We start from the raw sequence: 26,892 nt of genomic DNA, 5'->3' as shown, positions 1-26,892 counted from the left end.
GTGAATCCGTACCATGAGTTATTCTCATGTCATATCATACGAATAATTTTTAGAAACACGATGCATCAAATGAGAAATTCCGAGTGTCGTATACCAAACTACTAGGATGAAACAAAACAACAAAATGTGGAAAAATTTCCACCTGCGATTTGATTCTCTGCAACCTAAAAAAATGTGATTGCATCGAATTTTATAGTTTGGGGATGGGACATATATGCAAAGCGAAAGAAATGAACGGCAAAAGGAAATGACGAAATGTCTGTCTATGATACAATTTGGTTGCACACCCTAATGAGGGACAACCAGAGACTTGATTGGTTACAAAATGGTTCCCAGCAGCCACAGATGCAAGAAGAGCCAGTAGACGATAAGTCCGAGCCTTGCCCTCGGGCGACTCATCAAAACCCGCCCGCCAGATACCCTGCGTATATAGATTAGAAAAACAAATAAGAATCAAGGTGAAACATAGGAAATGTGGCAGACTGCATTGATCAAAACAACGGCTAAATACGCTGTGTGTTAGATGTTAGGCAACTACTAAGGTTTTCGTGTAATAAGGTTTCAGAAAAACAAGGTGAAAGGAAGAAAGGATTTTGATGTTTTCCACCGCAACCCCCTTCTCTATATAACAAGGTTAATCTCGGGAGTTTACCAAATTCCATCTATTCGATCTGCAACCAACTTTCCTTGTCTTGGAATGAGACCAGATGCATTGAGAGACTTGAATACATGACCTGGAAAAGGACAAGAAAATAAAAACAGAAGGAAATAAGTTTCACCACGCCTTAAAAGGGTTTGGAACGATAGACAAATCATAAAGTGCACACCTTTGTCCTCATCAGTTTCTTCACTGTTGAGTAACCGGGTAGATTCAGAGCCAATTTCAATTGCCAGATGGTCAGTTGAACCCTTTCGCAGAGTTCGCACATGAGCTGCTGATTGGACAGGAGATATCCCGTTCTTTCCATGTGATCCCTGAAAATTTTGATTAAACTTCAACTCTTACAGGTCTCCGTACAAAAAACCATAACTGATATTGTTCGGCATGCAACTAACAATAGGCACACCTACTATTTTTTGCACCGTAAAACACCTTAACTTAATTGGAAATTTTATAGCATATATCAACATGTTCAAAAGGAGTCAAATGGTAACGATGCAGAGAATGGAATTATAATGGAATCATATAAATGAACATTTACCCCATCTTCAATTTCAGATATTTCTGAACTGGTAGGCAACGAAGGTGCTTCAAAGATGCTCCTGTCCTGGACAATCTCTGACTGAGTAGCCCTTCCTTGAAGTGAATTAACCACAGTCGATAATTCCTCCACAATCTTTTGGCTCTCTCCCAACTTAGTACCAAGTTCCTGGGCTTTTGATTTTGAACTTTCGGATTCCAGTTGTAAAGCCCTAACCTGCTTCTCCAATACTGATAGAAGTCCCGTCACACCAGAAGATTTCTGGTCTCCTACTAAATCATTACCTCCTGACATATCTATAATTTTTTCCAAACTATATATGAGCAGAGACAGTTCATTTTTCATCTTCTGTCTACCTTGTCTATCTCCATCATAACTTTCAACCTCCTCCTTCAATTGTTCAATTTCGAGATTCCTAGTCCCAAGAGTTGACTGCAGCTCATCATTTTCATAAGACAATAAGTTTATCTGATGCTGAAGGTCAGTAATACTATCAATAACGTAAAATAGTTTATTCACATGAGATGAAATGTGGGGCTCCATGTCTCCTCCTAGTGACTCTGGCATAGGGATTTCAATCCCGCTGATCTTGTCAAAGAGGATTTTGATTTCAGATGCTGACAGGAGTGAGTCTTCCGCCTCTGAAACAAGCAACATGAATAAGTAAGTCATTAGAGCACTTACAGTCATTACAACATCAAAGTAAATATGTTCAGCAACATCAGAAAGAATAAGAAAGCAAAGAGAAGATATTCACCTTGTTCCTTCATTGACAAAGCATAGCGCAGTGATAAAACTTCAGCCTCTTTTTCGTTAAACTTATCCTCTTTGGATTGATAATCCTCTAGTCTAAGTGCCAGCTTACTGCATGAATTCTGTAATGCTTCTACATCAGCATCCAACTTGGAAATCCTATTTTGTCCAAGATCCCTTTCTTCAACGGCTTTCTCAACAGTCGTCCTCACTTCTGTCAGTTTCCTCTGCAAATCTTCAATTGCAGAGGCTGCCACTTTACTTGTGCTCTCAAACTGTTTAATCAAAGCTTTAACTTTTCTAATAGAAATGGACAACATTTCTGCGGTTTTCCCATATTTGCTGCTGTATAGACCTTGCTCATTGGTTTCTGTGGTCTCTCCACCAATTTCTCCTGTTTCTGGGAACAGATACTGTTTCAATTCTTCAAGCTCAGGAACAGAGCTCAGTTCAAGTAAATTGTTCTTGACTTGAAACTGAAGTTCTCCAGTAGCATCAGTACAAGAAGAGAGTAGAGAGTTAAGATCATTTTCTAAACTGGCTATTGTATCCTCCTGTTCCTGTTTACTTATTTCCAGATTAGTTGCTTTTTCTTTGACAGACTCCATGTTCTCGGACATAGTGATTACTTCATCCCTTATTGCCTGTAGATTTCTCGACAGATTTGCAATATACTCATCTACAGAAGAAGAGAAGCGTTCAACATTTTCTGCAAGAATATTGTCCCGCAACTGAAACTCTTCTGCAGTCTTCTTCAAATATGAGGACATATCAGCATCGGAAACACTGGCCTCACCATTCTCCCTTTCAACACTGTAAATGTTGTCAAGGCCATCTGAGAAAGACTTTGTCACATATAAATCTTCCTGGAATAAGTAATAAAAGGAGCTCATTAAAACAAAGATAAAAAATATTGAGTCATTGGGAACACATCACAGCGACATTCTAATTATAAAGGAGTTTGGTTTTGTCAGAGCCAAACATATTCTTCCCGGGAAGAAGTAAGAAATTGACAACAAAAGAGAACACAAAAAGAAGAAAAAGGAAAGCTCAAAATGCAAAATGGATTCTGGTCCACCAGCATCTGCATGGCATGCACAAAAGAAAAAATAAAGTGAACCGTAAGGAACAAAACTTTCTCCACAGAAAAGCATATATACCTCCAACACTTGGTGTCTTTGCAGCTCTTCTAAATTCATGGAAACACAACGGTCCTTTATATTTTTTAGAATGAGTTCCATATCTTTCAGGCCCTTAAATTTCTTCTCGAAACATCTTTTCACAGTGGACAACAGAGTTTCATCCTTCAGTAACAGGTGAAGATTATGTAGGTGACCACTTTGCTCTATGGACCTGCTTTCTGTGCTGCCATTAGTTCCAGACAACTCTTCATTGCATGTATTTAACTTGGAATTAAGAGCAAATATTTCTTCTTCAGCATTTTTCTTTTCACCTTTAAGTACAGAAATATCATTCTCAGCCTTCAGCAATGCATCTTCCAGTGATTTTATGGTTGCCTGGGCATCTGCTACCTTGTTATCGTGGAATCGAGCTTCGTCTTGCAGTTTCTTTAGCTCACCCTCTAAATTGGTCCTACCAATTTGAACTTCATTGTTTTGTTCAATGAGTAAAGAAACATTGTCCTGTACCTGTGATAGGGAATCTTCGAGTAACTTTATGGTCTTATAGGCCTCTGTTAGTTTGCCAGTCTGAATATCAACTTCCTCTTTTACTTTATCTAGCTCTGTCTCTGCAGCAGCTCTACCGGCTAAAGCTCCTTCTTTTTCACTGACAAGCACAGATATATTATTTTCTACAAGTGATAACGCCTCTTCCAGTGACTTTTTTGATGCACAAACCTCACCGTACTTGCTAGCTTGAGACTCAGCTTCCTCAATTGCTTTCTCGAACTCTTTTTCAACATTGGCCTTACCCACTTCCATTTCCCTCTTTTGTTCAACAAGTTGAGAGATATCATTCTCTGCAACTGACAACTCATTTTCCAGAGACTTTATAGTTGAGTGAGCTTCTGCTAACTTACCAGCCAGATCATTGGCATCCTCTTTTACTTTTCCCAATTCTTGCTCTGCTTTTCCTTCGCATCCTGACACTCATTTATGTATCCTGAAATGAACTTCACCTTCCCCACAGGCTCTTCAAAAACTGGATCAACAGGAAGATCAATGCCATCAAGAGATTCGATTACTCTCTGTAACATGTTATTGCTCTCCAATAAGAACTGTTCGAGTTGATCCCGTTGTTCCTTCATTGTAACTAGATCAGCATCTAACTTTGGGATGCGATCTACATCAGCAGATAAACTACTTATCTTGTCCCTGCATTCAGCAAGTGCCAATTGTTCCTGCTGTAACTCAAGCTGTAACTTCTCAATTTCCAATTTCTTTTCATCCAAACGATGTTTCAAGTTTTCCCTGTCTTGAACCAGTCCCTTACCTTTCTTGACTGCCATGGATAACTTCTCCCTTAGCACAGTATTTTTCTCCTCTGATCGTTCAAAATCTCTCTGCAGGGTCCCCTTTTCCTCTTTCAAAACTACAAGTTTTTGAGATACATCCCACAACTCATTTGATAGATTATTCACCTCTGACCTCACCAGAGTCTCCTCTTCTAGTAAAGTCTCACAAAGCATCAATTTCTGATCTCTTACATACAGGTGGGTTTGAATTGTTTCAAACAATTCAGCATCAACCTTTGGAGAATCAAGTGAGGCACTACTCTGTTCTTTTATCTTCCCAATGCATCTGTCAACGAGCAACGCAGTGTCCAAGGAAGGCTCATAGACCTCTTCATTGTCCACTACAACTCCAGACACATCAAGTAACATTCTGACCATATTGGCCTTCTCTGAAGACACCTGATGCTCTTTCTTGACAATCTCTTGGTGATCGGATGTCAGATTGTCCAGCTCTGCTTGGAGATATTCCTTTGACTGCAACTCAGCTGAAAGTGAAGCAGTTAAGTCTTCAATATTTTTACGCGCCACTTCTTTAGTTGCACTAATTTCATCACGCAATACAAGTACTTCCTCTTTGGCCCTACGAGCCTTCTCCAAAGACACCTGTTGCTCTTTCTTGACAATCTCTTGGTATTCAGATGTCAGGTTGTCCAGCTCTGCTTGGAGATATTCCTTTGACTGCAACTCAGCTGAAAGTGCAGCAGTTAAGTCTTCAATATTTTTACGCGCCACTTCTTTATTTGCAGTAATTTCATCACGCAACATAAGTACTTCCTCTTTGGCCATATCAGCCTTCTCCAAAGACACCTGTTGCTCTCTCTTGACAATCTCTTGGTATTCAGATGTCAGGTTGTCCAGCTCTGCTTGGAGATATTCCTTTGCCTGCAACTCAGCTGAAAGTGAATCAGTTAAGTGGTCGATATTTTTACGTGCCACTTCCTTAGTTGCAGTAATTTCATTGCGCAACATAAGAACTTCCTCTTTGGCCTGAGAAAATGATTCCCTAAGCCAATTCACTTGATACTCTAAGTCAGAAGATGAAATAACTTCTGGTAGATCAATTGCATGCATAGCATCTCTCAGGTTTTGGAATTCAAGGGAAATGCCCTTGAGTTTATCATTTTCATCCGAAAGCCACCGAAGTCTCTCTAGAATATCCATAGACTGAAGTTCTTCAGGTACACCGGTCTGAGACATAACCTCCTCCAAACCTTCAATGATTGCATTCTTCTGGGATACTATTTCTTGGAAGGATGCAATCGAATTTTCACTTCTAATCAATTCCTCCTTGGTTAACTCAGCAGCTTCAAGTGCACTTGACTTCTCTTGCAATTCAATCAAACATTTCTCAAGCTGACTTGTTTTTTCAGTAATGGACTGCTTCAATAAGTCCCGTTGCTGTACCAATGCCTTCCCTTTTGTCACGGCCATAGTAAGCTTCTCTCTGGTATTAGCGCACCTATGCTTCTCCTGCTCTAGTTCCATTTTTGTTTGTCCAAGAGCCGCATTTACCATCTCAACTATTCCTTTTTGATTTTCAAGTTCTTCAATCAATTTCCTATTTTCATCCTCTAGATGGCTCAATCTTTCGACAAACTCTGCTTCCTTTCTTTTTTGCTCAAGTAACTCATCACGGGCAGCAGCGAAGATCCCCCCTAATTCCTGCGAGTCAAGATCTGACCTGGCCTCCGGTAAACACTGTCTAAGTTGCTCAATTTCAGAAAGCATCCCTGTCAACTTTTGAATTAAGATCGAAGTGCCTTGCTCAACATGTGCTAATTTTCCACCTATAGAACCATCCACCATTTCTTGTTGATCAACAACACCCTTAAGGGAAGCCAACATCCTGTTAGTCACAAATTCAACGTGTGTATCCTTCGCAATCTGAGCCTCAGATGACACTTCCACAGACCTCTGAGCAGAATTCAAAAAAATTGATACCACATCATTCAATACCGAAAACTCATTGACCTTGGCATTGAGTTCCTCAATATCTTGATCCTTCTTAAACACAACTCCTTCAAGCTCTCTCACTGCGGCCTCAGTCTGCACCTGTTTTTCCAACGCCGTCTTAACAAGTCCAGAGCATTCATTTATCAACTCACTCCATCGGGTATTAACAAAATTACCGCTTTCGCCAATCGAGGGCTGTGGATCAGTGAAAGCATTGAGCTGAAACCGAAGACTTGCTATTTCTCTGCCAAAAGCCTCTCTTTCTTCCTACATTTTAAAAAACAACAACAACAACCAACAATCAATACCAAAAACACAAAAATGCCTCGAAAAGCATCAGTCTTTTCGATTGAATAAAACAAATCCCAACCTCGAATTGGCGCGCTAAACTTTCCTTCTCGCTAACAGTAGTCTCCAGCAAAAGCCGCAGGCGATCCACCTCATCCATGGCGTAATCCTCCGAGCAATCGACGAACTCCTCTTTCCCCGAATCCTCCGTCACTTTGCCCTTATCTCCCGGAACCCTGTCATCGTCGTCTTCGACTCCGTCCGCCGCCGCCGACCCCGACCCTAATTCCTGCAATTAAAACCGATACCTTAGCTATTATGCACCCCGATGGAATTGAAACGGCACCGTTTCGCAAATTGCAATTCCAGAATTCTCCGCTTACCTGATTCACCGGCTCGGCGACGTCGTCTCGAATCACATGCGAATCCTTGGCCAAACCATTCGGAATTGGACTACCCCGAATCGCATGATCTCCCTCCGCCTCAGCTGCCGAGTCCTCCAGAACCTGCTTCAAGCCAGGTTTCTCAGACATCGGAATGGCGCGCATAAACCAATCCCTCCCTCCTCAGCCACAAGGCCCGGATCCGAAACCCAACCGAACCGGATTATTCAATCCCCGTAATCCCTAGAAGTCAATCAGAGGGCTCCGAAATTATCACCGATTGAGACCAAAACCCTAGAAATCTGACCTGTGGAATCCGGTAACAGTTCAAAAGGTTGGCACGATGAATAAGGACCACCGTGGGCGGTGTCTCTCTGATCCTGCAGACTGCGGAGCTGACTGTAATTTTCCCACCTTACCCCCTACTCTGATTTCTCCCACCAATTTTATTTTTCTTTTTCTTTTTATTTATTTTATTTTGTGTTTTGATCTTTCCGTTAGAACACAGTCAATGGCTACCGTTACACTACATGTTTGGTGAATTACACTAAAATTTTACCAAACTATTGAACCAGTCGAGATCTATACGAATCTCTGTGTCCAAAGTCGCAAGATTAAAAATTTTGGACTGCTCAATTTAAATTTCGTGGTCCTCATTAGTTCATTTTATTAGTTCATCTCATCTTTAAATTGCTTGAATTACTCTTTCTTTGAACGATTAGGATTTCCGAATCCGACTGTTCGGAATAGAATGATCCGGAGAGGATCTCAATTCATTACTAAACTACTACTAAGCTTTCAAGGTCAATTTCATTTTTACCAATTTACCATGATCATAACCTAACGTTACTAATACATTCAACATAGGATATGTAATATGTCATTTCAAAATTAACAAAAACAACCTATGAATAAAGAGTTAAATTACATTCTCAATCTTTTTTGTCGAACTATCAAGTTAATCGTTACTTTTTTACGCAGGCAGAGTCTACTTTTCACTTGTTTGGATGCTAATCAATAGCTCTGTCAACCATTTCTTATCCCTCACTATACATGGAAGATCAAGTTTTCTTTAGAGAAAGCGTTATAGGCCGCCAGAGCACATTATCTGCTTCTGCGGTCCATCCACCCACAAACCCCGTCGAGGGCTTCGAGTCGTACTTAAAGATGTGCTCAATATGAGGCGATAACAAGTTGTTTACCCTTGACTTATCGTACGTCCAATCACATTAATGCTCTACATAATTACAAGTCCAGAGTCGTCGAGTTTTTTCAAAAGTTGATCAACGATAGACACAAATGTCTACAAAGAATAATGCTTTGACCGTTATATTCAGAGTCAAACCTCGAATTATTACCTCAATTAAAATTGACACCTTAAACTTTCTTTTAGAAAATTAACTCTATGACCTATGTAAAATCAGCCAATTAACCCTTTGCCGTAAGATTTAATGAAATTTTATCCAATTTGCCATCATATACTAGCATGACTTCATCTTTAAGAGTGAATCACGTGCTGGTCACATGACAATATTTGAAGGCAATGTGGATGAAATCTCATCTCTGACCGTGAAAAAAGTTAATTGGCTGATTTCAATTAGTTCAGAAATTAATTTACCAAACAAAAAAAATTTGAGAGGTCAATTTTAACTGGACTAATAGTTCAGGGGATCTAACTTATAACAGAACTTGATTCTCAAGATGAAAACTTTGACATCACTAAATGAAGCAGTATTACAACGACTTGTAAATTTTCGATATGCATAACATTTGAAACTGTTGTTTTGTGTAAAAATCGAATAGAAGTTCCTTACCGGGTTGTATTTACATTTGGCAGGAGGGCCTTTTCTATCCCTACACCATTCTTCGTTCTCTTAAAACAAATTAGAATACTCGTAGTACACCAAGAAGAGGGCGTCCGGGTAATCTTTCGGCAGGCTGTTGATATAGAGGTAGAAACGCAACAAGTCCTCTTTTGAAACCGTTTCGGTGTCAACCACATCTTCGTTGCAAGTGAGCACCCATAAGTCTTGAGACTTAACTCTCTTTATATTACCACGGCAAAATGGGCAAGACTCCGACTTCCTACTCCTGAAATTAAACCAGAGCGTTGCAAATGCAAAGAATAAATGACTGTTTAGAGAAACAAGCAGACATGGATACGGATAACGGGATAAGGGATATAGCGAAGGCTTGTACTTACCAATTGCGGTAGCATTTGATGCACATTGCGTGACAGCAATTAGGCAAGACCACTTTGGTGCAAGGCTCTAAACAAATCCCACACTCCTCTTCTCTCTCCCCCTCAGCATTGACAAGGCTACCATCTCCCTTAATCATCTTCTTTCCAGAGCTTTCCATGCTGGGAACCCTAGGATGTCCATCCTTAGAATCATCTAACTCCCCCAAATCCCCGTGCAGCCGCTGAAGAGACGGTAAGATAACGGCTGCAATTCGGTTTTCAACAAAGCAAACTAAGTCAGAAACCTAATCGAGCAAATCACAACCAAACGACATCCAATGATCATAACGTAGGAAATTCGACATACAATAGAAGTCCCTTATAGAAGCCTTCCTTCCATGAGTTGAAATGCTAGGCCTGCCATCTGTGTATACCTGTATCAAAATAAGACCGGCATGCCCGAATTAGGTGGAGCAACAAAAGTAAATTCCCTTTCCGCATCGATTAACAACGCATAGACTAGAGAGGAAGAAAAGAACCAAACCTTGTAGACAAGTATGTGGAAGAAATATAGGTATCTTGGGAGCAGGCAAGTGCATGAGCAATCAAACCATTGCAACAAAAACAGAAAGAGGGGAGCCAAGTGATTGTACACCAATTTCATCTGAAACCGGGCACCGCCTTTGCCGCTCGGAATTGCAGCAGCTCTGCACACGACCAAATCAAAATCAGAACTAGTAACATGTCAAAAGTTGCAAACTTCAATATTTTATCTGATAACTCTAACATGATCAAGTCAAAACCGAAGAAGAATATCACAACTATTCTCCCCAGAAAAATCCCAAATCAAAATCAGAATTAGTAATATGTCAAAAGTTGTAAACTTTACATTTCAATCTAATAACCAACCATGATAAAATCAAAACCCCAAAAAAAAATTAAACAAACTTGCTCCCCAGAAAAATCCCAAATTGGCAAATTTGACAAAGGGTTTTGCATTTTCTTGCCTAAATTGAAAAATTATGATGTGGGTAGTGATGATCAGATGACCTAAATACAGCTTTTTGCAGTTAAACGTAAACCACCGACTTGGGGAAAAAAAAGGATATTCACAACCACTATTGGAAAACAGAGAAATTGAAACAAAAACAAAGAATTTCCAGAGGAATAAAGCAACTTACAGAGAATTTGCATGCTGTATATCTGCCTCTAAAGCACTCAAGGACTCCTGGTAAGACGGCTGGTAATAAATCATCTCCATCTCTCTCTCTTCTCTCTTTCTCTAACAAATAACAGAGAGCAAGAACTCCCCTCTCTTCTCAGAGACTACCAAGTACAAAGCTCACTCTTTTTTTTTGTTGGGTTTTTTCTACTTTCTGCAGGGAGATTAAATAATACCCAGCAAGCACCAAAAACAAACAAACGAACAAACTAAAAGCAGAGAGAGATAGGGACGCAAAGGTTTGTATCCCCAGGCTATTTTCTCTTTTATCTTTTTCTCAATTGGGGGCGGCTCTACTGAGACCTGAGACCGACTTTTTTCGGAGTTTGCCTGCTTTATACGGTCGGAACGGCATACGTATTCAGGATAAACTGCGTCTTTTGCCTCCTCATTTGATTTGTGTTCTTACTTCTTAATTATCATAATCTTTTCCTTTATGTATATTTGCTTCTCTTTTTTATATTGCCAAGGTGACTTTTCTCAGCTTCTTTCTACTTTTTTTAATCAATGGTATTTACGAATATTATTATGTTTTGGGATAATTATTTTCTGGTTTTGGGTTATTTTATGAATGAATCTTGTTATGCAAGCTTGACATAGGATATAAATATATATATATATATATATATATATATTATATTCACATTCATTTAAGTCAATTTGATTTTTGTTCCAACTAAATAGACGATGAGTATTAGGTGCCGCTAGACTAGCCAATCGTATATAATTCGAGTGTTGTTTTTGTTCATATTTGGTGGAAGTGGGCTTAACTAATAGCATCTTTAACGAGGTAGCATTTGGACAGCAAAATTAAATTTGTTAGGCATGTAGAAAATACGCTCTTCAACGGAGGTGGAATCCAATTAGCAAACTAGAGAATTAGCAACCATTAAGTCAGTTGGTACTTCTTCAAATTAACAAATTGGGTTTCACAATATATTTTATTCAAAAATATTGTTTAGTAAAGATTTTTAGGATAAAATTTTGGGCCGATGAGATATAATAAAGTTAAGATATTAATATTTTAAAGTGAGAAAAAAATTTAAAGAGTTAGTTGAAGAGTGATTTGGAGTGACAGATTTTTAAAGTAGCATAAAAGTGCCAAATGGTTATAGAAACTTTTTGCTATCTCCTTTAGAGATATTCTAAGTTGATTAGATTAATGTGTGCTCCTTTATGCATTAAAGTTTAAATTCTATTTTCCAAACTTTAGAAGAATTTGGTATAAAATATTATTTCGGCTTTTTAGCCAAAATGATCATTGAGATTTGTAGAACTCTTCACTTTAGTCTTTGAGATTTGAAATCAATAAAAGTGGTCCATGAGTTTGTCCACCATCAATCATTTTGGTTATCCCCTAAAAAATCTCCATGAAATGAAGATAAAATGACAAAAATATCCTCAATTTTTGTTAAATCATTTGGCCCAATGTCTATTAATTTGAGGGTATTTTTGTCATTTTGTCCTTATTTAACAAAAATTTCATAGAATAACCAAAATGATTGATGGTGGACAAACTCAGGGACCACTTCTATTAATTTCAAATCTCAGGAACCAAAGTGAGAAGTTATGCGAATATCAGGGATAATTTTGGCTAAAAAGACTATTATTTTTTGCAAATGAGGTAATTTGAAAAGAAAAAAAAAATGTCCAAATCGTCAATTTCAACTAAGATAATAATGAGGAGGTCAAACGGACACTTACTCAATGCGCATGTGGGTGTGTTTTTGGTTGTGGGTTTTTATTTCTGTGTATGAGAACCGTTCATCTGCAATCATCTGATGAAAGGGCCCACATTTGGAGCTTATCCATGGACTGAAGCATATCAGGTGGAGAACCCCATATGGAAAGCAATATAAAACTTTGCATTATGAAAAATATTATTGTGGTGGAGATACAAATAAGTCCCTTAAAACTTAATCAACCACTTTCTATCCATTAAAACCTATAAAGAAAGGGGGTCGAATCCTATCTTATTAATGTGGATTTTTTTTTTTTAATATTTTGGTTTATGTTAATTATATCTAATTATTCTTGCGGCCTTCCTACGATGATTTGACATTTGTTTAATTGTATTGATTTATCACTTAATAATTTTTTTTTCTTACATATAAGTTAAAAAATTTAAGTTCAAATACAGTAATTTTAATATATTTTTTATAGCAAAGTCATCGTGTGGCTTAGCATGAATCTCTACTGATGATCTAATTTAAAAAATAATTAAGAATTAAACTAAACCTAATATTGGGCCATAAAATTAGATATGTTTCAAGTTTCTATAAAAAAAAAAAAAATCCATTGGTTCTCCTCTATTGCGGTGAATATATCCTTTTTTAAGCAAATTATTCTCGCTAAAAAAAAATTTGACCAAATTATTATTAGCATATGGTGAGATTAAATCTATCTCTTTCTTTTTAATGTAGGTAATATCGCTTATTAAAAAAAAAAAAAAGGCAGATGGTCTTTAATTTATGGGGCTCTTTCTCCATTTTCTGCTAAATTAGTTAAACCATTTTCACAAAGCAAAAGAAGACATTTAACAGAAACAAAAAGAGAAAGTAACAAATAAACCAAGGGAACTTTAACAAAAAACTTCCGGTACTGTTCGCTTTAACAAAAAACCACATTTTTACACTACAAAATCAATTCTGGTACTATTCACTTCATCCTTTATTTTATTCTTAGTATTAAAATTCAAAATTTTCAAATCATTTTTATTAATTTTCCTATAAAACAAGTTGCGGAAAATCCAAGCGGAACATCCCTTTCCCGTTATAAGGACACTTGTGGGGCAAGTGGTGACAACACTGAGCGAGCCGACATAATTTGGGCAGGATTTGCCAAGGTAACCCACGCCGTCCCCGACGGATACATGGAATATATGCATCATACATTTCTATATATGCTTTGTCTAAGTGCATGTCGTTTTCCACACGGGTTATATTTTAGCATCTTTTGCACGCACCATGGACGACTATAGACCGTTTAGACGTTTTAACACTTCACTTGCATCGGCAATTTGTTAATATAATTTTTTTTAGAGAAATATCAGTTCAGTAGGGTGTCACGGAGTCACGCATGTAAAACAAATAATTAAGAAGTTGTCACGTCAACACAAATTAAGATGGAAATTAACCATGTTGAACTATCTAGTAAACCAATTGCTAGACCCGTTAACATGAGTGATTGATGGTAGCAAATACTCTTCTACACATAAACAAGAGTTCTTACTAAAACCATTTTATAAACTGAGGTTAATAAGGCTTAATATACTTTTCAAGATGTGCAATTTCGCACCAAAGGCACGTCCACCCACTTCAATAAACACAACCGACATGTGCGGCAACATAACATGTCAAACTATTTGAAATATAAATTACTTCTTTATGTGTGTACATAGAGGTAGATGCACACTAGGACCTAGGTGGTCCCAGGACTGGAGTTTAGAAAATATACATGTAAAAGTCTTCTATGGACATTTCGAATCATTTGTTCAGATCACTTTGTACCTACTAGATATATCTAGAAAGATTGCATGAACAACACTCGACAAATTCTCACAATATAAACTGAATTTTTTTTTTTTACGCTCATCGCGGTCTGTTTTTATAAAAAACTTGAAATTGTCACAAAATTCTAATTCTTGATTCGCCACTACATATGTAGCGTGTAAAACCAATAATTACAATTTTCAAATGAGAAAGAAAAGTAATGTTGGTGTTAAAGTGCTGAAATGTCAAAAGAAAGCGCACTCATATATCATCATCTCGTCTGGCAGATGGGACTAAACAATCCTTGGACAAATCAGGGCTCTCAATTTCCAGAAAGCTTGTTAGCAAAGTTTTCCTGGAGGGTTGTGCTTTTGAACTGCTACTGCTGGGTGATATTTTCTGGTTGGATTCACTGCCCTTTTCAATCTTCGTAGCATCCTGAACGGCCACGATTATCTCTTGCATTCTTGGCCTGGAAACTCCATGTTGCTCAACACACTGGATTGCTACTTCAGCAATTCTCCATATGGACTCAACTTTCACACTTCCTGCTAGGATAGGATCTATGATGCTTTCAACATCTCCTCTACGAATCAAGGATCTTGCCTGGAAAAACAACAATTTTTTAGGATTATATGGTGTGTATAACACAAAAATTCTATTATGTTCCGGTGTATGGTATGCACAGAAAGACACTGAATGTGGAGCGGATGTCAGTGTTGTACACACTAGAGTATACTAGAAATCCCGCGCATATCAACCGGCCATTGAATTTTTATTGCGTAAAAATTGTCAAAGCCCCTGAATTTATAAACCTGCTTTCAATTTGCTCCTTCGGCTTTCAGTTTGGTTATGAGTTCCCTAATCCATTTTTTTTTTTTTTTAAAGGGGGACAACTGGTGGCAAGCCACGGTTATCCACTCATTCCGGAAGCTGGGAAGACACACAGAGGCATTTCAGCCTTTCCTGGCCACATGAGTTCCCTAATCTTTCAAACGCACCATTTTGCTCCCAAATGTCAAATTTATCACATTTTCCGTTAGTTTTCTTCAAATGGATTGACAAAAAATAGCCCTCAAATGGACGGCAAACTTGACAGTTTGAGAGTATTGGCACATTTTAATAGATTATGGAGTCTCAAAACCAAATTGAAAGTCGAGAGGAGCAAACCAGAAGAAGGTACTAAGTTAAAGAGGTATTGCTAATTTTTCAGACAAGTTTTTTAAGTGAATCAGAAAGCATACCCAGTGAACAATGTTCAACTCAGAACCAAAGTCTTCTGTTGAAACTGGCTTTTTTCCTGAAATCAGCTCCAAAAGAACAACCCCAAAACTGTACACATCACTTTTCTCAGTTAATTGCTGACTAGCATAATACCTGCATCCGACGATTAACATGGCTGATTTAAGTGCATACAGGAGAGATTGTGAACATAATTAATTTTTCGTATACGATTCATGGGGCTTACTCAGGATCAAGGTAGCCTACTGTTCCCTGAGCCACGCTTGAGATATGCGTTAAATCCTCCTCTGCTTGCCTAGACAATCCGAAATCCGACACTTTCGCTCTCATGTTTATGTCTAAGAGAATGTTGCTTGTTTTCACGTCCCGGTGGATGATACTAGGGTTGCATCCAGTATGTAAGTACTCGAGACCTATACATACGTAAATTCGTGTCAATAGCGTGAGCTTGAATAGTGAAGTATGCATACATTAGTATGAGAAGTTTCCTCTTATACCTTTAGCTGCATCTTCTGCAATGCGAAGGCGAGTTTGCCAGTCTAAGCGCTTCTGGGTGGTAGAACCTGTTGTCACCAAATTTTGTCATGGATTTGGATGAAATTGTTAGAACTAAGAACATAAACTCAAAGAACAACTTTTTTATCAGAGTGCAGACCGTGTATGTGATCACTTAAGGTTCCATTGTGCATGTACTCGTAAACCAGAATGCATTGATGTTCTTCTTCGCAATATCCAGTTAGAGGAACCAAGTTCCGATGATGAATACGTGACAAGAGTGCTACCTCAGTTACAAATTGCTTATTCATGTGGGCAGATGACTCTGCCATCATTTTAACTGCTATCTCCTTTCCATCTTTCATCTTTCCATAATATACAGACCCAAAGCTTCCTTTGCCAATTTTTTTCGAAAAGCTGCTAGTCGCTTCTTCCAGATCAGGGAGAGTAATGTAGCAAGCGACGCCTTCATCCATACGAGAAATTGAATAGCCAGTTGAAGGCTTGGTGCTGGCACGCAGCGAGTCACCTGATGCACAAGAAAAGATGTTACATTGCAGAAATTGTGAACCGCACAGCAAACAGATTCTTGCGTACAAACCTTTTCCTTTACTTCTCTGAAAAGATGACTTTCTTTGAAGATTACGCAATATCAATAGAGTCCCTAATAATAACAATGATACAGTTGCAGCTACTCCAACAGAAATTCCAATTATCAACTTGAAATGCTTCTGTTTTCGTTCCCCCTTACGTAGTCCAAGATTATATTCATATCTGCACGATGAAATAGCATATCTGTCGATAAGTTTCTAGGCTACAATATATTTTCATGTTTGTTTCATTGCATAGATCAGTGAAAAGCAAACTTACTTAAATGTGATTTTCCCCCTTAACAGTCCTGCAGGAATTTCCCCACTGAAAGAGTTGTTCTGTATGTACCTGCCACATGGATTTCAGATAATCAGATTACAGCATTTCCCCACGACGGAAAATGTTCAATACTAATCCAAATGATACATGGAAGTATCCAACTCACAATCCAATAGCTACTTACAGTTCTTGTAAGCTTGGCAAGCTAGCCAGGTAAGAAGGTAGTGAGCCACTCAATTTGTTGTTCTCTAGATGCCTTCCAAGTTGACAAAATATGAAAGAAAAGCATAATTGAAGAAAAATTATGTTCTCCAAATTCAAATATGTAAGTTTGGAGAAAATTCGAAGATCTTACAGAATCTTTAAATTGATAAGATTACTGATGTCAGGAAATTGTCCGGTAAGGTAGTTACCACCCAACCACCTAAGTGCACAGAAAGATTGCAAGCAAACTTAATGTAATGATTAAAAAATACAAAGGCGTGCATCTTTAGAGGATAATAGCACATACAACTCTGTCAACTCCTGCAGATTTTTAAGCTCCACGGGGATTTCACCCTTCACATTCTTTCCTGAAAGGTCACTATACCACAAGTTAGAGGGTTCCGTAATCTTAAAATGCTTAATATCTGTAGAGACATTTGATCAATTTTTAAGTTTTCAGTCATGACGAAATTTTCATGACCTACATTGTTTTACTTACAATAGTCCATTGATGCAATACCTTGTACTGTTTTGTGAAAAAAGGGGTTTTAATAAACATCCATCGACAAACTTATAAGCAAGCAACTGTGCTGAATGAAATAACTAGTGAGTGATATCTTCCGGTGTGATGTTCAGAAGCGAAGATGAAGATCTGATATCTGAATGCTTGATGTCGAAGCAATTTCTGTCAATGAATTCAGGCTTTTGTATATCAGCACTGCACCCTAAAAGGTGCTTTTGATGAACATTCAAAGCTAACTAATTCGATGACTCTAACTTTGAACCATTCACTTAGCGTCTAGAAATTTCCCTGTGATTTGTATATTTTCTTTCAGATGGTTTTGCATGTTTCAAGTTGGTTGCTACAATATTCAGTAAAAATTTGTTGGCAACTAAATATCCTAGTATTGAATAGCAATGTAACAGAAATCGACATGAAGCAGAGTTGTCGCAAAGGTATGAAGAACTTACATTTTTGTGATTCTTGGTGGTGCTGTGGAGCTACAATTCACCCATTCCCATGGAGTTGGAGCGCAAGGATCACCTTCATCTACTGATAGACTTTCAGCAGACATGAAGTGAAGCACATTCAGAACCGCCACTACTGATTAAAAACCAAGCACAGCAATCAGCTCATCAATGATAAACCGCATCCAATCTGATGCAAACCTTTTTAAGTAAAACAACACCAAGATCATGGACTTACAATCTCGCCTATCGGTCTTTGCAGCGATTTGAACATATTTACTTATCTCCATTGCATTTAGAAGCGGCCCTCGCGTAGAATCAGGGGTCTTAACAAAGGAAAATGACAGAACAAACTCCAGACTCACATTCATGTAGCTCGGCTCATAAAGCATGTAGTCCCCATTTGCATTCTCAGCAATATTTACCTCTGCACTATTATAGTCAGCCGAGAAAGGTTGCTCCAACTTGAATTTCCTGATCTCATTTGCGCCTAAATCCTCAATTTCCGCAAAGTAAGCATAAGCTCGACCCATTCCTGGGAAGCCATCCAGATTTAATCTGTAGCTCAGCACTCCCTTTGTGCCAACTACCGCGGTCTGCATTACTTTAACAGGCGGGTACTCTCTACTCCTTGTGTCTACATCCCTTGATGTACTGATTCTTTCTGTACCTGGTGCCACTCCAACCAGATAATTCTGCCTTTTCATAAGATCAGAATCCCAAATTCTGTCATATGGATCATCCGGGTACCTGCGAAAAACAATAAATTCTCACTCAAGGATCAAATCACTAGATACATTATCCGAACCAGCCTACTTCTGGTGCTCAGTTCTGTCCGTCCAATCCTCTATTACCTAATGCCTTTACAAAAAATAAAACATCAACATCCAATCTGGTTTTCTACCTTATAGCATCTTTGCTTGGAGCACCAAAATTCACCCTAGCTGCAACTTTCAAGAAAAACTCATCCTCATAGTCCGTGGCATACATCGAAAGATTCAAAGGCCTCAGCTCCAAAGTCGATATAAACGGAAACCCAGTTGTTGCACAACATATACACACATCGACAGAATCCGACGAAGCCCTAATGATCATCTCATTCACATATGTTCTTGAAGCATCAAAAATAGTCACGGTTGCCCACTGCGTGGCATCCAAGTAAAGCTCGAATTTCGGATATGTGTCTTCACTTTTGAGACTGCCGTACTGAAATGTTGCCCGGACTAAGTACCTCCTCCTCTCCACAGTGTTCAACGTATAGCAGTACTTCTTGCTGTCTATGGGAAAATCCCTGCGTCTTTGAAACTGCAGCAAGTTTCCATTAGGGTTTTCGACCTGGACTGATTTTCCCTGGGACATGAGTCGCATGTCTGAAATCCATGCCAGTCCAGTGCTTGTGTCAGTGTGGTTACTTGTCCCTCCACAATCTATGCTCACAAAATCTGCATATACTCAATTCAAACATATCGTCAGTCCGAAAACCAACAATTCCTAGCAAAACGAATGCGTCTGTAATCATGAAAATCTCTTAAAAATGGGTAATTAAATACCAGAAAAAATCACATACCTTGAACCTGGGAAATAACAGATGATATAAAGCAAAGATAAATTATGAACAGGAAGACTGAGAAACCCATTTGATCATTTCATGAGACAAAACAAACCATTTTTCTCTGTTTTCTCCAGTGTTGAGAATTTGTGTTCATTCATTCGATGAAATCGAAACTGATTGTAATTAGGTGAACATGTTTGTCTAAGCAAGGGGTCCACGTACCCTTCACTTTTTTGATTTACGAGTTTGCAATGCTAATCCACGTTCGTTTCTTTTTTTTTTTCAGATCTTTAGAATCTTAGAAAATTAATTTCTGGTTTCATTTTTTGGTTTAGCTTTATTTTCACTTTGAAAAAGAGTATAAAGAATCAACTTTCAAGCCATTATTTTGCGTTTCAAAAATGATTTGGCGGATGAACTGTGTTGTATATAGATTTTTTTAACAATGTCTTAAAATACATGCATCGCTTCAAGTCGTCCCTCTAAAAAATACTTATGTTGGTACACAAATTACCAAATTATGATGTTGCTGCAGATGTTTACAATGTGACCAAGACTGACAGAGGACACTTTGAGATGTTGCTATCAAAATCTTTATTGCTTTTGTTCTATAATTACTTACAAGTTTGGTTGACATGCATGTGTTTCTGTTTCTGCAGAATTCACTGTGTAAGTAGTAAGTGCCACCACCCTACCACTAACCACCTACAATCCATTGTTTCTATCGTCACCGACAAAAGCATCAATAATCAATCTTTTGTAATACCTACGATAGATGTGCGGTTGAGGTTTTGCTCTTTGCATCTAACGGTTAGGATAAAAAGTTCTGGGAGAAATTGTAGAGACCTGCTGACTGGCTGGTACCCATGACAAACCCTAGGAGAGATAAATTCACCTAAGAAATTCTAAACTACCTATTAATCAACAAAAAATAAAATAAAAGTTAGGGGCAATATAGTAAATTAAACACAAAATAGTTTTTTTATATTTATTTTTTTCACACCCTCGCAGGTAGGTAAGCATATTAGTTGTCCTCATTTTCTCTATCACGTTTTTCTTTTAAATAAAATAAGTCTTTAGTGACGAAATAATTATCCAGAAACAGTCAATCGTTAAAGATATGAACATCCTAATTGTTTGAAGTCGTTAGCAAGAAAATTTTGCAACTATTTTTTATATTCTTTCTTTGTAAATTTTATTTTTACAATTTTAATAAGCACATACATAACATGTGTATAATTGTTAGTACGTGATAATGGTAGGTGTGGACAAAAAAACTGATTGAACCATTCAAACCTGTTAAACTAAAGGGATAGTTGATTTGAATTTATTTGAATTTCACACTAAAAAAGTGTAATCTTAAACTACCTGAACAAAACCGCAACAATTTGGTTTGGTTTCGTAAAACATAGATCCTCTTCAGATCTGTGCAACAGGAGCCCGGGATCAATGGATCCGGGCCATTGAAATATGATCAATGGCTATAATTATTATAACTTTTAGAGGAATCCTCTGTTTGTAGCCGTTGGATCAAATTTCAATGGTCTGGATTCATTGATCACCAGGCTCCGGTTGCACATATCTGAAGAAGATTTGTGTTCGGTTTCGTACGACGTTTTCTAAACAGCCCAATATTCAATTTAAGATAACTTTCATGTATGTAAGAAAATTTAGTTGCTTTGTGCTAGCTTAACTCTTGAACTAAACCAAATTGTGATGCTAATGTTGATTTAGTTGTGATGTGAGGCATAGACTGGACCGAATTGAACACAACTCAAGGTTATCGACGACTTACAACAATTTTACCGAGTACACATTAAAAACTATAAAGTCAAAGCATCAACACAACATTAATAACATTGAGACATATCCTCATTCTAAAAATATTGCAGTTAATTGTAACGTACAAAAATACGTAAAATTTACTCATAAATCTTATATATAAAGCTAATGGAAAAGGTGAATAGTGATTTTGGTGTCATCAAGCTTCAAAAAAAATATTTGGACAAAAATGCCCCCAAGACAAAAAAATTCGAAGGCATCCCAAAATAATGCATCAAATGAGGCAAGGGCATTTTCATCATTTTAACAGTATTTTTAAATAATAAATTTTTTTTGTGGTTTGTTTGTTTGTTTTTTAATTAGTACCTCACAATAGGCTAGTAATAATGTGATTCAATTTCTCTATTTTTAAACACGTTCAAAACATCTTAAGAGGCAGTGTAATGACAGTTATAAAAAAAAGTCACTCGCACGCCGATAATAATGTAATTAAATTAGTTTTCAAATGATTTTTTTTTAACAAACGATATTATCTACATTAAGGGCGAGGAAGTGGGCTTAGCCTCACAAATGACTAGTAATAATGTGATTCAATCAGTTGTTTATTAAATATTATTTTCTCTATTTTAAACACGTTCAAAACATCTTAAGAGGTGTGTAATGCTAGTTATAAAAAAAGTATTTCACACGCAGATAATAATGTGATTAAATTAGTTGTCAAATGATTATTTTTTTAACAAACAATATTATCTTATATATAAAGCCAATGGAAAAGATGAATAGTGATTTTGGTGTCACCAAGCTTCAACAAAAAAAAATTGGACAAAAATGCCCCCAAGACAAAAAACTTCAAGGGCATCCCAAAATAATGCATTAAATAAGGCATGAGCATTTTTGTCATTTTAACAGTATTTTTTAAGGTTTGTTTTTTGTTTTTAATTAGTACCTCACAATAGGCTAGCAATAATGTGATTCAATTTCTCTATTTTAAATACGTTCAAAACATCTTAAAAGGCATGTAATGTTGGTTATAAAAAAGGTCATTTGCACACGGATAATAATGTAATTAAATTAGTTGTTAAATGGTTTTTTTTTTAACAAACGATATTATCTACATTAAGGGGGAGGGGGTGGACTTAGCCTCACAATGAACTAGTAATAATGTGATTCAATTAGTTGTTTATTAAATATTATTTTCTCTATTTTAAACACAGTTCAAAACATCTTAAAATGCGTGTAATGCCGATTATAAAAAAAGTCTTCCCAAGCGGATAATAATGTGGTTACATTAATTGTCAAATGACTTTTTTTTTTAACAAACAATATTATCTTATATATAAAGTCAATGGAAATGATGAATAGTGATTTTGGTGTCACCAAGCTCAACAAACAAATGTGGACATAAATGACCCCATGACAAAAAACTTCAAAAGCATCCCAAAATAATGTATAAAATAAGGCAGGGGTATTTTTGTCATTTTAACAATATTTTTTACATAATTAATTTTTTATGGTTTGTTTTTGTTTTTTTTTTTTAATTAGTACCACACAATAGGTTAGCAATAATGTGATTCAATTTCTCTATTTTTAAACACGTTCAAAACATCTTAAGAGGCATGTAATGCCGGTTGTAAAAAATGTCATTTGCACGTGGATAATAATGTGATTAAATTAGTTGTCAATTGATTTTTTTTTTTTTTAACAAACGATATTATCTACATTAAGGGGAAGGGGGTGGGCTTAGCCTCACAATGAGCTAGTAATAAAGTGATTCAATCAGTTGTTTATTAAATATTATTTTCTCTATTTTAAACACATTTTAAACATCTTAAGAGACGTGTAATGCCGGTTATAAAAAAAAAGTCTTCCCACGCAGATAATAATGTGATCAAATTCGTTGTCAAATGATTATTTTTTTTTTAACAAACAATATTATCTTATATATAAAGCCAATGGAAAATGTGAATAGTGATTTTGGTTGCACCAAGCTTCAACAAACAAATTTGGACAAAAATGCCCCTAAGACAAAAAACTTTAAAGGCATCCCAAAATAATGCATCAAATAAAGCAGGGGCATTTTCATTATTTTAACACTATTTTTTAAATAAATAATTTTTGTGTGTTTTGTGATTCAATTTCTCTATTTTTAAACACGTTCAAAACATCTTAGGAGTTGTGTAATGCCGGTTATAAAAATGGTCATTTGCACGTGGATAATAATGTGATTAAATTAGTTATCAAATTAAAGGGAAGAGGTGAGCTTAGCCTCACAATAAGCTAGTAATAATGTGATTCAATCAGTTGTTTATTAAATGTTATTTTCTTTATTTTAAACACGTTCAAAATATCTTAAGAGGCGTGTAATGCCGGTTATAAAAAAAAAAGTCTTCCCATGCGGATAATAATGTGATTAAATTAGTTGTTAAATGATTGTTATTTTTTTTTCTTAACAAACAATATTATCTACACTAAAGGAGAGGGGGTGGACTTAACCTCACAATGAGTTAGCAATAATGTGATTCAATCAATTGTTTATTAAATATTATTTTCTCTATTTTTAAACACGTTCAAAACATCTTAAGAGGCATGTAATGCCGGTTATAAGAAAAAGGTTTTTTGCATGCAGATAATAATGTGATTAAATTACATTAAATTAATTTTATTTTTATTTTTTATATTAGTACCTCACAATAGACTAACAATAATGTGATTCAATTTCTCTATTTTTAAACACATTCAAAACATCTTAAGATACGTGTAATGCCGGTTATAAAAAAAATCTTTCGCACGCGGATAATAATGTGATTAAATTAGTTGTCAAATGATTTTTTTTTTTTAACAAACGACAGTATCTACACTAAGCGGGAGGGAGGTGGATTTAGCCTCACAATGAGCTAGTAATAATGTGATTCATTTAATTGTTTATTAAATATTATTTTCACTATTTTAAACATGTTCAAAACATTTTAAGAGGCGTATAATGCAAGTTATAAAAAAGTCTTTCGCACGCGAATAATAATGTGATTAAATTAGTTGTCAAATGATTGTTTTTTTTTTTTTTAACCAAATGATATTATCTATACTAAGAGGGAGGAGGTTGGTTTAGCCTCACAATGGACTAGCAATAATGTGATTCAATCAATTGTTAATAAATATTATTTTCTTTCTTTTTAAACACGTTCAAAACATCTTAAGAGGCGTGTAATGTCGGTTATAAAAAAGGTATTTCGCACACGGATAATAATGTGATTAAATTACATTAAATTAGTTGTCAAATAATTGTTTTTTTTTTTAACAAACGATATTATCTACACTAAGGGGGAGGGGCGGGCTTAGCCTCACAATAGACTAGCAATAATGTGATTCAATCAGTTGTTTATCAAATATTATTTTCTCTACTTTTAAACACGTTCAAAACATCTTAAGTGGCGTGTAATGCCAGTTATAAAAAAGGTATTTCACAGGCGGATAATAATGTGATTAAATTAGTTGTCAAATGATTTTTTTTTAACAAATAGCAATAATGTGATACAATTTCTCTATTTTAAAACACTTTCAAAATATCTTAAGAGACGTGTAATGCCGGTTATAAAAAAAGTCTTTCACAGGCAGATAATAATGTGATTAAATTAGTTGTCAAATGATTTTTTTTTTAACAAATAGCAATAATGTGATACAATTTCTCTATTTTAAAACACTTTCAAAATATCTTAAGAGACGTGTAATGCCGGTTATAAAAAAGGTCTTTCGCATGTGGATAATAATGTGATTAAATTAGTTGTCAAATGATTTTTTTTTAACAAACAATATTATCTACATTAAGGGTATCTACACTAAGGGGGAGGCGGTGAGTTTATCCTAACAATGGGCTAACAATAATATGATTCAACAAGTTGTTTATTAAATATTATTATTTTCTCTATTTTTAAATACGTTCAAAACATCTTAAGATGCGTGTAATGTCGATTATAAAAAATATCTTTCGCATGCGGATAATAATATGATTAAATTAGTTGTTAAATGATTGTTTTTTTTTTTTAAACAATATTATCTACACTAAGGAGGAGGGGGTGGACTTAGTCTTACAATGGACTAATAATAATGTGATTCAGTCAATTGTTTATTAAATATTATTTTCTCTATTCTTAATGTAAATTTTATAGAGATCGATTTTATTATGTGAATTCAACTGTTTTAATTGGTTTATGAGGGGTTTCTTCTAGCATGATCTAAGATTATTCATTTACTTCAAATATTTGACTTTCATTTTGTTAATTTACACATATAAATACATTTAAAACGTATAAGTCGCGCATAGCATGTCGTAATTCAAAAAATGCTTTATACATACACGTGAGCGCATGCATGAAGGCTAGTATAATCTATGAGATTCATAAAGATGTAATTGACAATTTGCCAAAGCATATATGATCATAATAATAATAAAATAAAAACTTAACCGGAATTAGGATGAAAGCCTTGACGAATTAGAATTTAGCATCTTTAGTGAAAGAAAAGGGAGCAACATTATCAAGACTTGATGGCACTTAAATATCCTCTTTGCTTTAAAATTGGCTTTTGCTTTTGCTTACAACGAATTATCTTTCTGATATCCCTTTTGGACCAACTTGTCTCCAGCTTCTATCAACTTTGAAAAAGGATGAAGATGATGACTTCATGCCTTCTTTATTATCTTGGACACCAGAAATTTTTTGTATGCTGAAAATATAGTTTAGCATATTAGAGCATTTTCAAAGGAGATGCTAAAATGTTCTCATAAGCTATAATAGTAAAAAAAGATGGCCATTAATTGTTTCCAACTTAAATGTCAAATTTTATGTAACATGACATGAATGGCAGCAAAAGAGGCTGCTGTCAAATTTGACTGCAACTTCAAATATTTTTTAATTAATTATTAAATGTTTTTAATTAGTTTAATTATTTATTATAATAAATATTGATTGTTGAACGTGCAGTCAGTTCATATCCTACCTCTTTCTTTCTTTTTTTAATCAATGACAGAGTTGCGATAGAGATTAGAGAACGAAGGCCTCCTAGGATTAGCTCCCGAAGCTATGGAGAGGCAAAACAAAGGATATGAGATGTGGAAAAAAAAAATGAAATGAAAAAAGATTAATTAATTGGTAAAGAAAATGGGTGAATGTTTATGGAATATGTGTGTACGGAATGGATGAGAAACCCTATGAGATTCTGGAGACAATTCATCTCCTGATCACATGAATAAAAAAGATAGATATTCTTTCGATCTGAGAGAGAGAGCTCAGTGTTTAAACTGACGAGATTTTGTTCTCTAGAAGCAAGAAAAAAGTTATTCGTGGTGCTGGGTTCAACAAAGAACTTCATATAGTGAACATACCTTGAATTTTTTCGACTCATCTTCTGATTCAGCGTCTGCAAGCAAGAAAAAAGTTATTCGTTAACAAGATGAGGATCATGTCCTTATTAGTGTTCAACCAATAAAAAGTTATTTGTTGGGTTTCAATTATCATGAATGATTTATATGTGTGAAATTTAAAATATAAAACAAAAATTAAGAACACAAAATAATGTAATAAAGTAATAGTTTAATTTGACATATCGGGTGGCAAGTAAAATGTTAAAATATGTCAAAGTGTCATGTAGGCTGTCAAATTTAAATTTTATGTTCAAAATTTAACATCTTCTTTGGAGATGGTCTTAAGTGCCATTATATAAGTGGTTAAATTTTTTTTTCAAGTATCTGTCTATTTATATTATAATACTTAATTTATTGGATCGTATTCCTGATACACTGAAAATCTCTCTTTGGACACGAACATTGCAATCCC

At 35.9% G+C, this 26,892-nt stretch overlaps 3 protein-coding genes across 4 annotated transcripts; all 3 read right to left on the bottom strand.

The window, feature by feature from the left end:
* Window positions 1-117: 117 nt before the first annotated feature.
* Window positions 118-7,487, bottom strand: LOC103949869 (trans-Golgi network-localized SYP41-interacting protein 1). Its single transcript, XM_009360999.3, is given in 9 exon segments — window positions 118-421; window positions 653-734; window positions 828-975; window positions 1,203-1,843; window positions 1,960-2,821; window positions 3,116-4,047; window positions 4,050-6,651; window positions 6,755-6,961; window positions 7,056-7,487. Coding segments are annotated over 9 exon segments (5,742 nt in total). The 5' UTR covers window positions 7,221-7,487; the 3' UTR covers window positions 118-318.
* Window positions 7,488-8,728: 1,241 nt separating this feature from the next.
* Window positions 8,729-10,840, bottom strand: LOC103949870 (E3 ubiquitin-protein ligase AIRP2). Its single transcript, XM_009361002.3, has 5 exons — window positions 10,419-10,840; window positions 9,782-9,944; window positions 9,605-9,671; window positions 9,259-9,502; window positions 8,729-9,146 (listed from the first exon to the last, which is right to left on the bottom strand). Exons 1-5 carry the CDS (start codon window positions 10,496-10,498, stop codon window positions 8,930-8,932), a joined length of 771 nt encoding a protein of 256 aa, XP_009359277.1. The 5' UTR covers window positions 10,499-10,840; the 3' UTR covers window positions 8,729-8,929.
* Window positions 10,841-14,005: 3,165 nt separating this feature from the next.
* LOC125477509 (probable LRR receptor-like serine/threonine-protein kinase At1g67720) lies at window positions 14,006-19,758 on the bottom strand. Of its 2 annotated transcripts, none has more exons than XM_048584656.1 (14): window positions 19,298-19,758; window positions 18,635-19,172; window positions 17,969-18,480; window positions 17,734-17,863; window positions 17,069-17,140; window positions 16,913-16,981; window positions 16,742-16,813; window positions 16,558-16,626; window positions 16,289-16,461; window positions 15,848-16,216; window positions 15,690-15,755; window positions 15,419-15,605; window positions 15,195-15,327; window positions 14,006-14,556 (listed from the first exon to the last, which is right to left on the bottom strand). In XM_048584656.1, exons 1-14 carry the CDS (start codon window positions 19,365-19,367, stop codon window positions 14,212-14,214), a joined length of 2,805 nt encoding a protein of 934 aa, XP_048440613.1. In that variant the 5' UTR covers window positions 19,368-19,758; the 3' UTR covers window positions 14,006-14,211. The 2 variants fall into 2 exon arrangements, with proteins under 2 accessions (XP_048440613.1, XP_048440612.1); XM_048584655.1 differs by having other exon boundaries at window positions 17,734-17,866; window positions 19,298-19,757.
* Window positions 19,759-26,892: the final 7,134 nt, after the last annotated feature.

The sequence above is a fragment of a genome, unplaced genomic scaffold (assembly GCF_019419815.1).
Source record: "Pyrus x bretschneideri cultivar Hongxiangsu unplaced genomic scaffold, Pyrus_bretschneideri_v1 Contig22, whole genome shotgun sequence".
In the NCBI taxonomy this organism is placed as follows: Eukaryota; Viridiplantae; Streptophyta; class Magnoliopsida; order Rosales; family Rosaceae; genus Pyrus; species Pyrus x bretschneideri.
This window is presented reverse-complemented; position numbering and strand designations above follow the sequence as displayed.

Coding starts and splice junctions, on each gene's coding strand:
- LOC103949870 (XM_009361002.3), bottom strand. CDS start 10,498: ATGGAGATGATTTATTACCAGCCGTCTTACCAGGAGTCCTTGAGTGCT. Junction 9,945..10,418: donor ATACAGCATGCAAATTCTCT/GTAAGTTGCTTT, acceptor GGTCGTGTGCAG/AGCTGCTGCAATTCCGAGCG. Junction 9,503..9,604: donor TTCTATAAGGGACTTCTATT/GTATGTCGAATT, acceptor ACCGAATTGCAG/CCGTTATCTTACCGTCTCTT.
- LOC125477509 (XM_048584655.1), bottom strand. CDS start 19,367: ATGGGTTTCTCAGTCTTCCTGTTCATAATTTATCTTTGCTTTATATCA. Junction 17,867..17,968: donor AAAGACCGATAGGCGAGATT/GTAAGTCCATGA, acceptor GTTTTTAATCAG/TAGTGGCGGTTCTGAATGTG. Junction 16,814..16,912: donor CTTATCAATTTAAAGATTCT/GTAAGATCTTCG, acceptor TCAACTTGGAAG/GCATCTAGAGAACAACAAAT.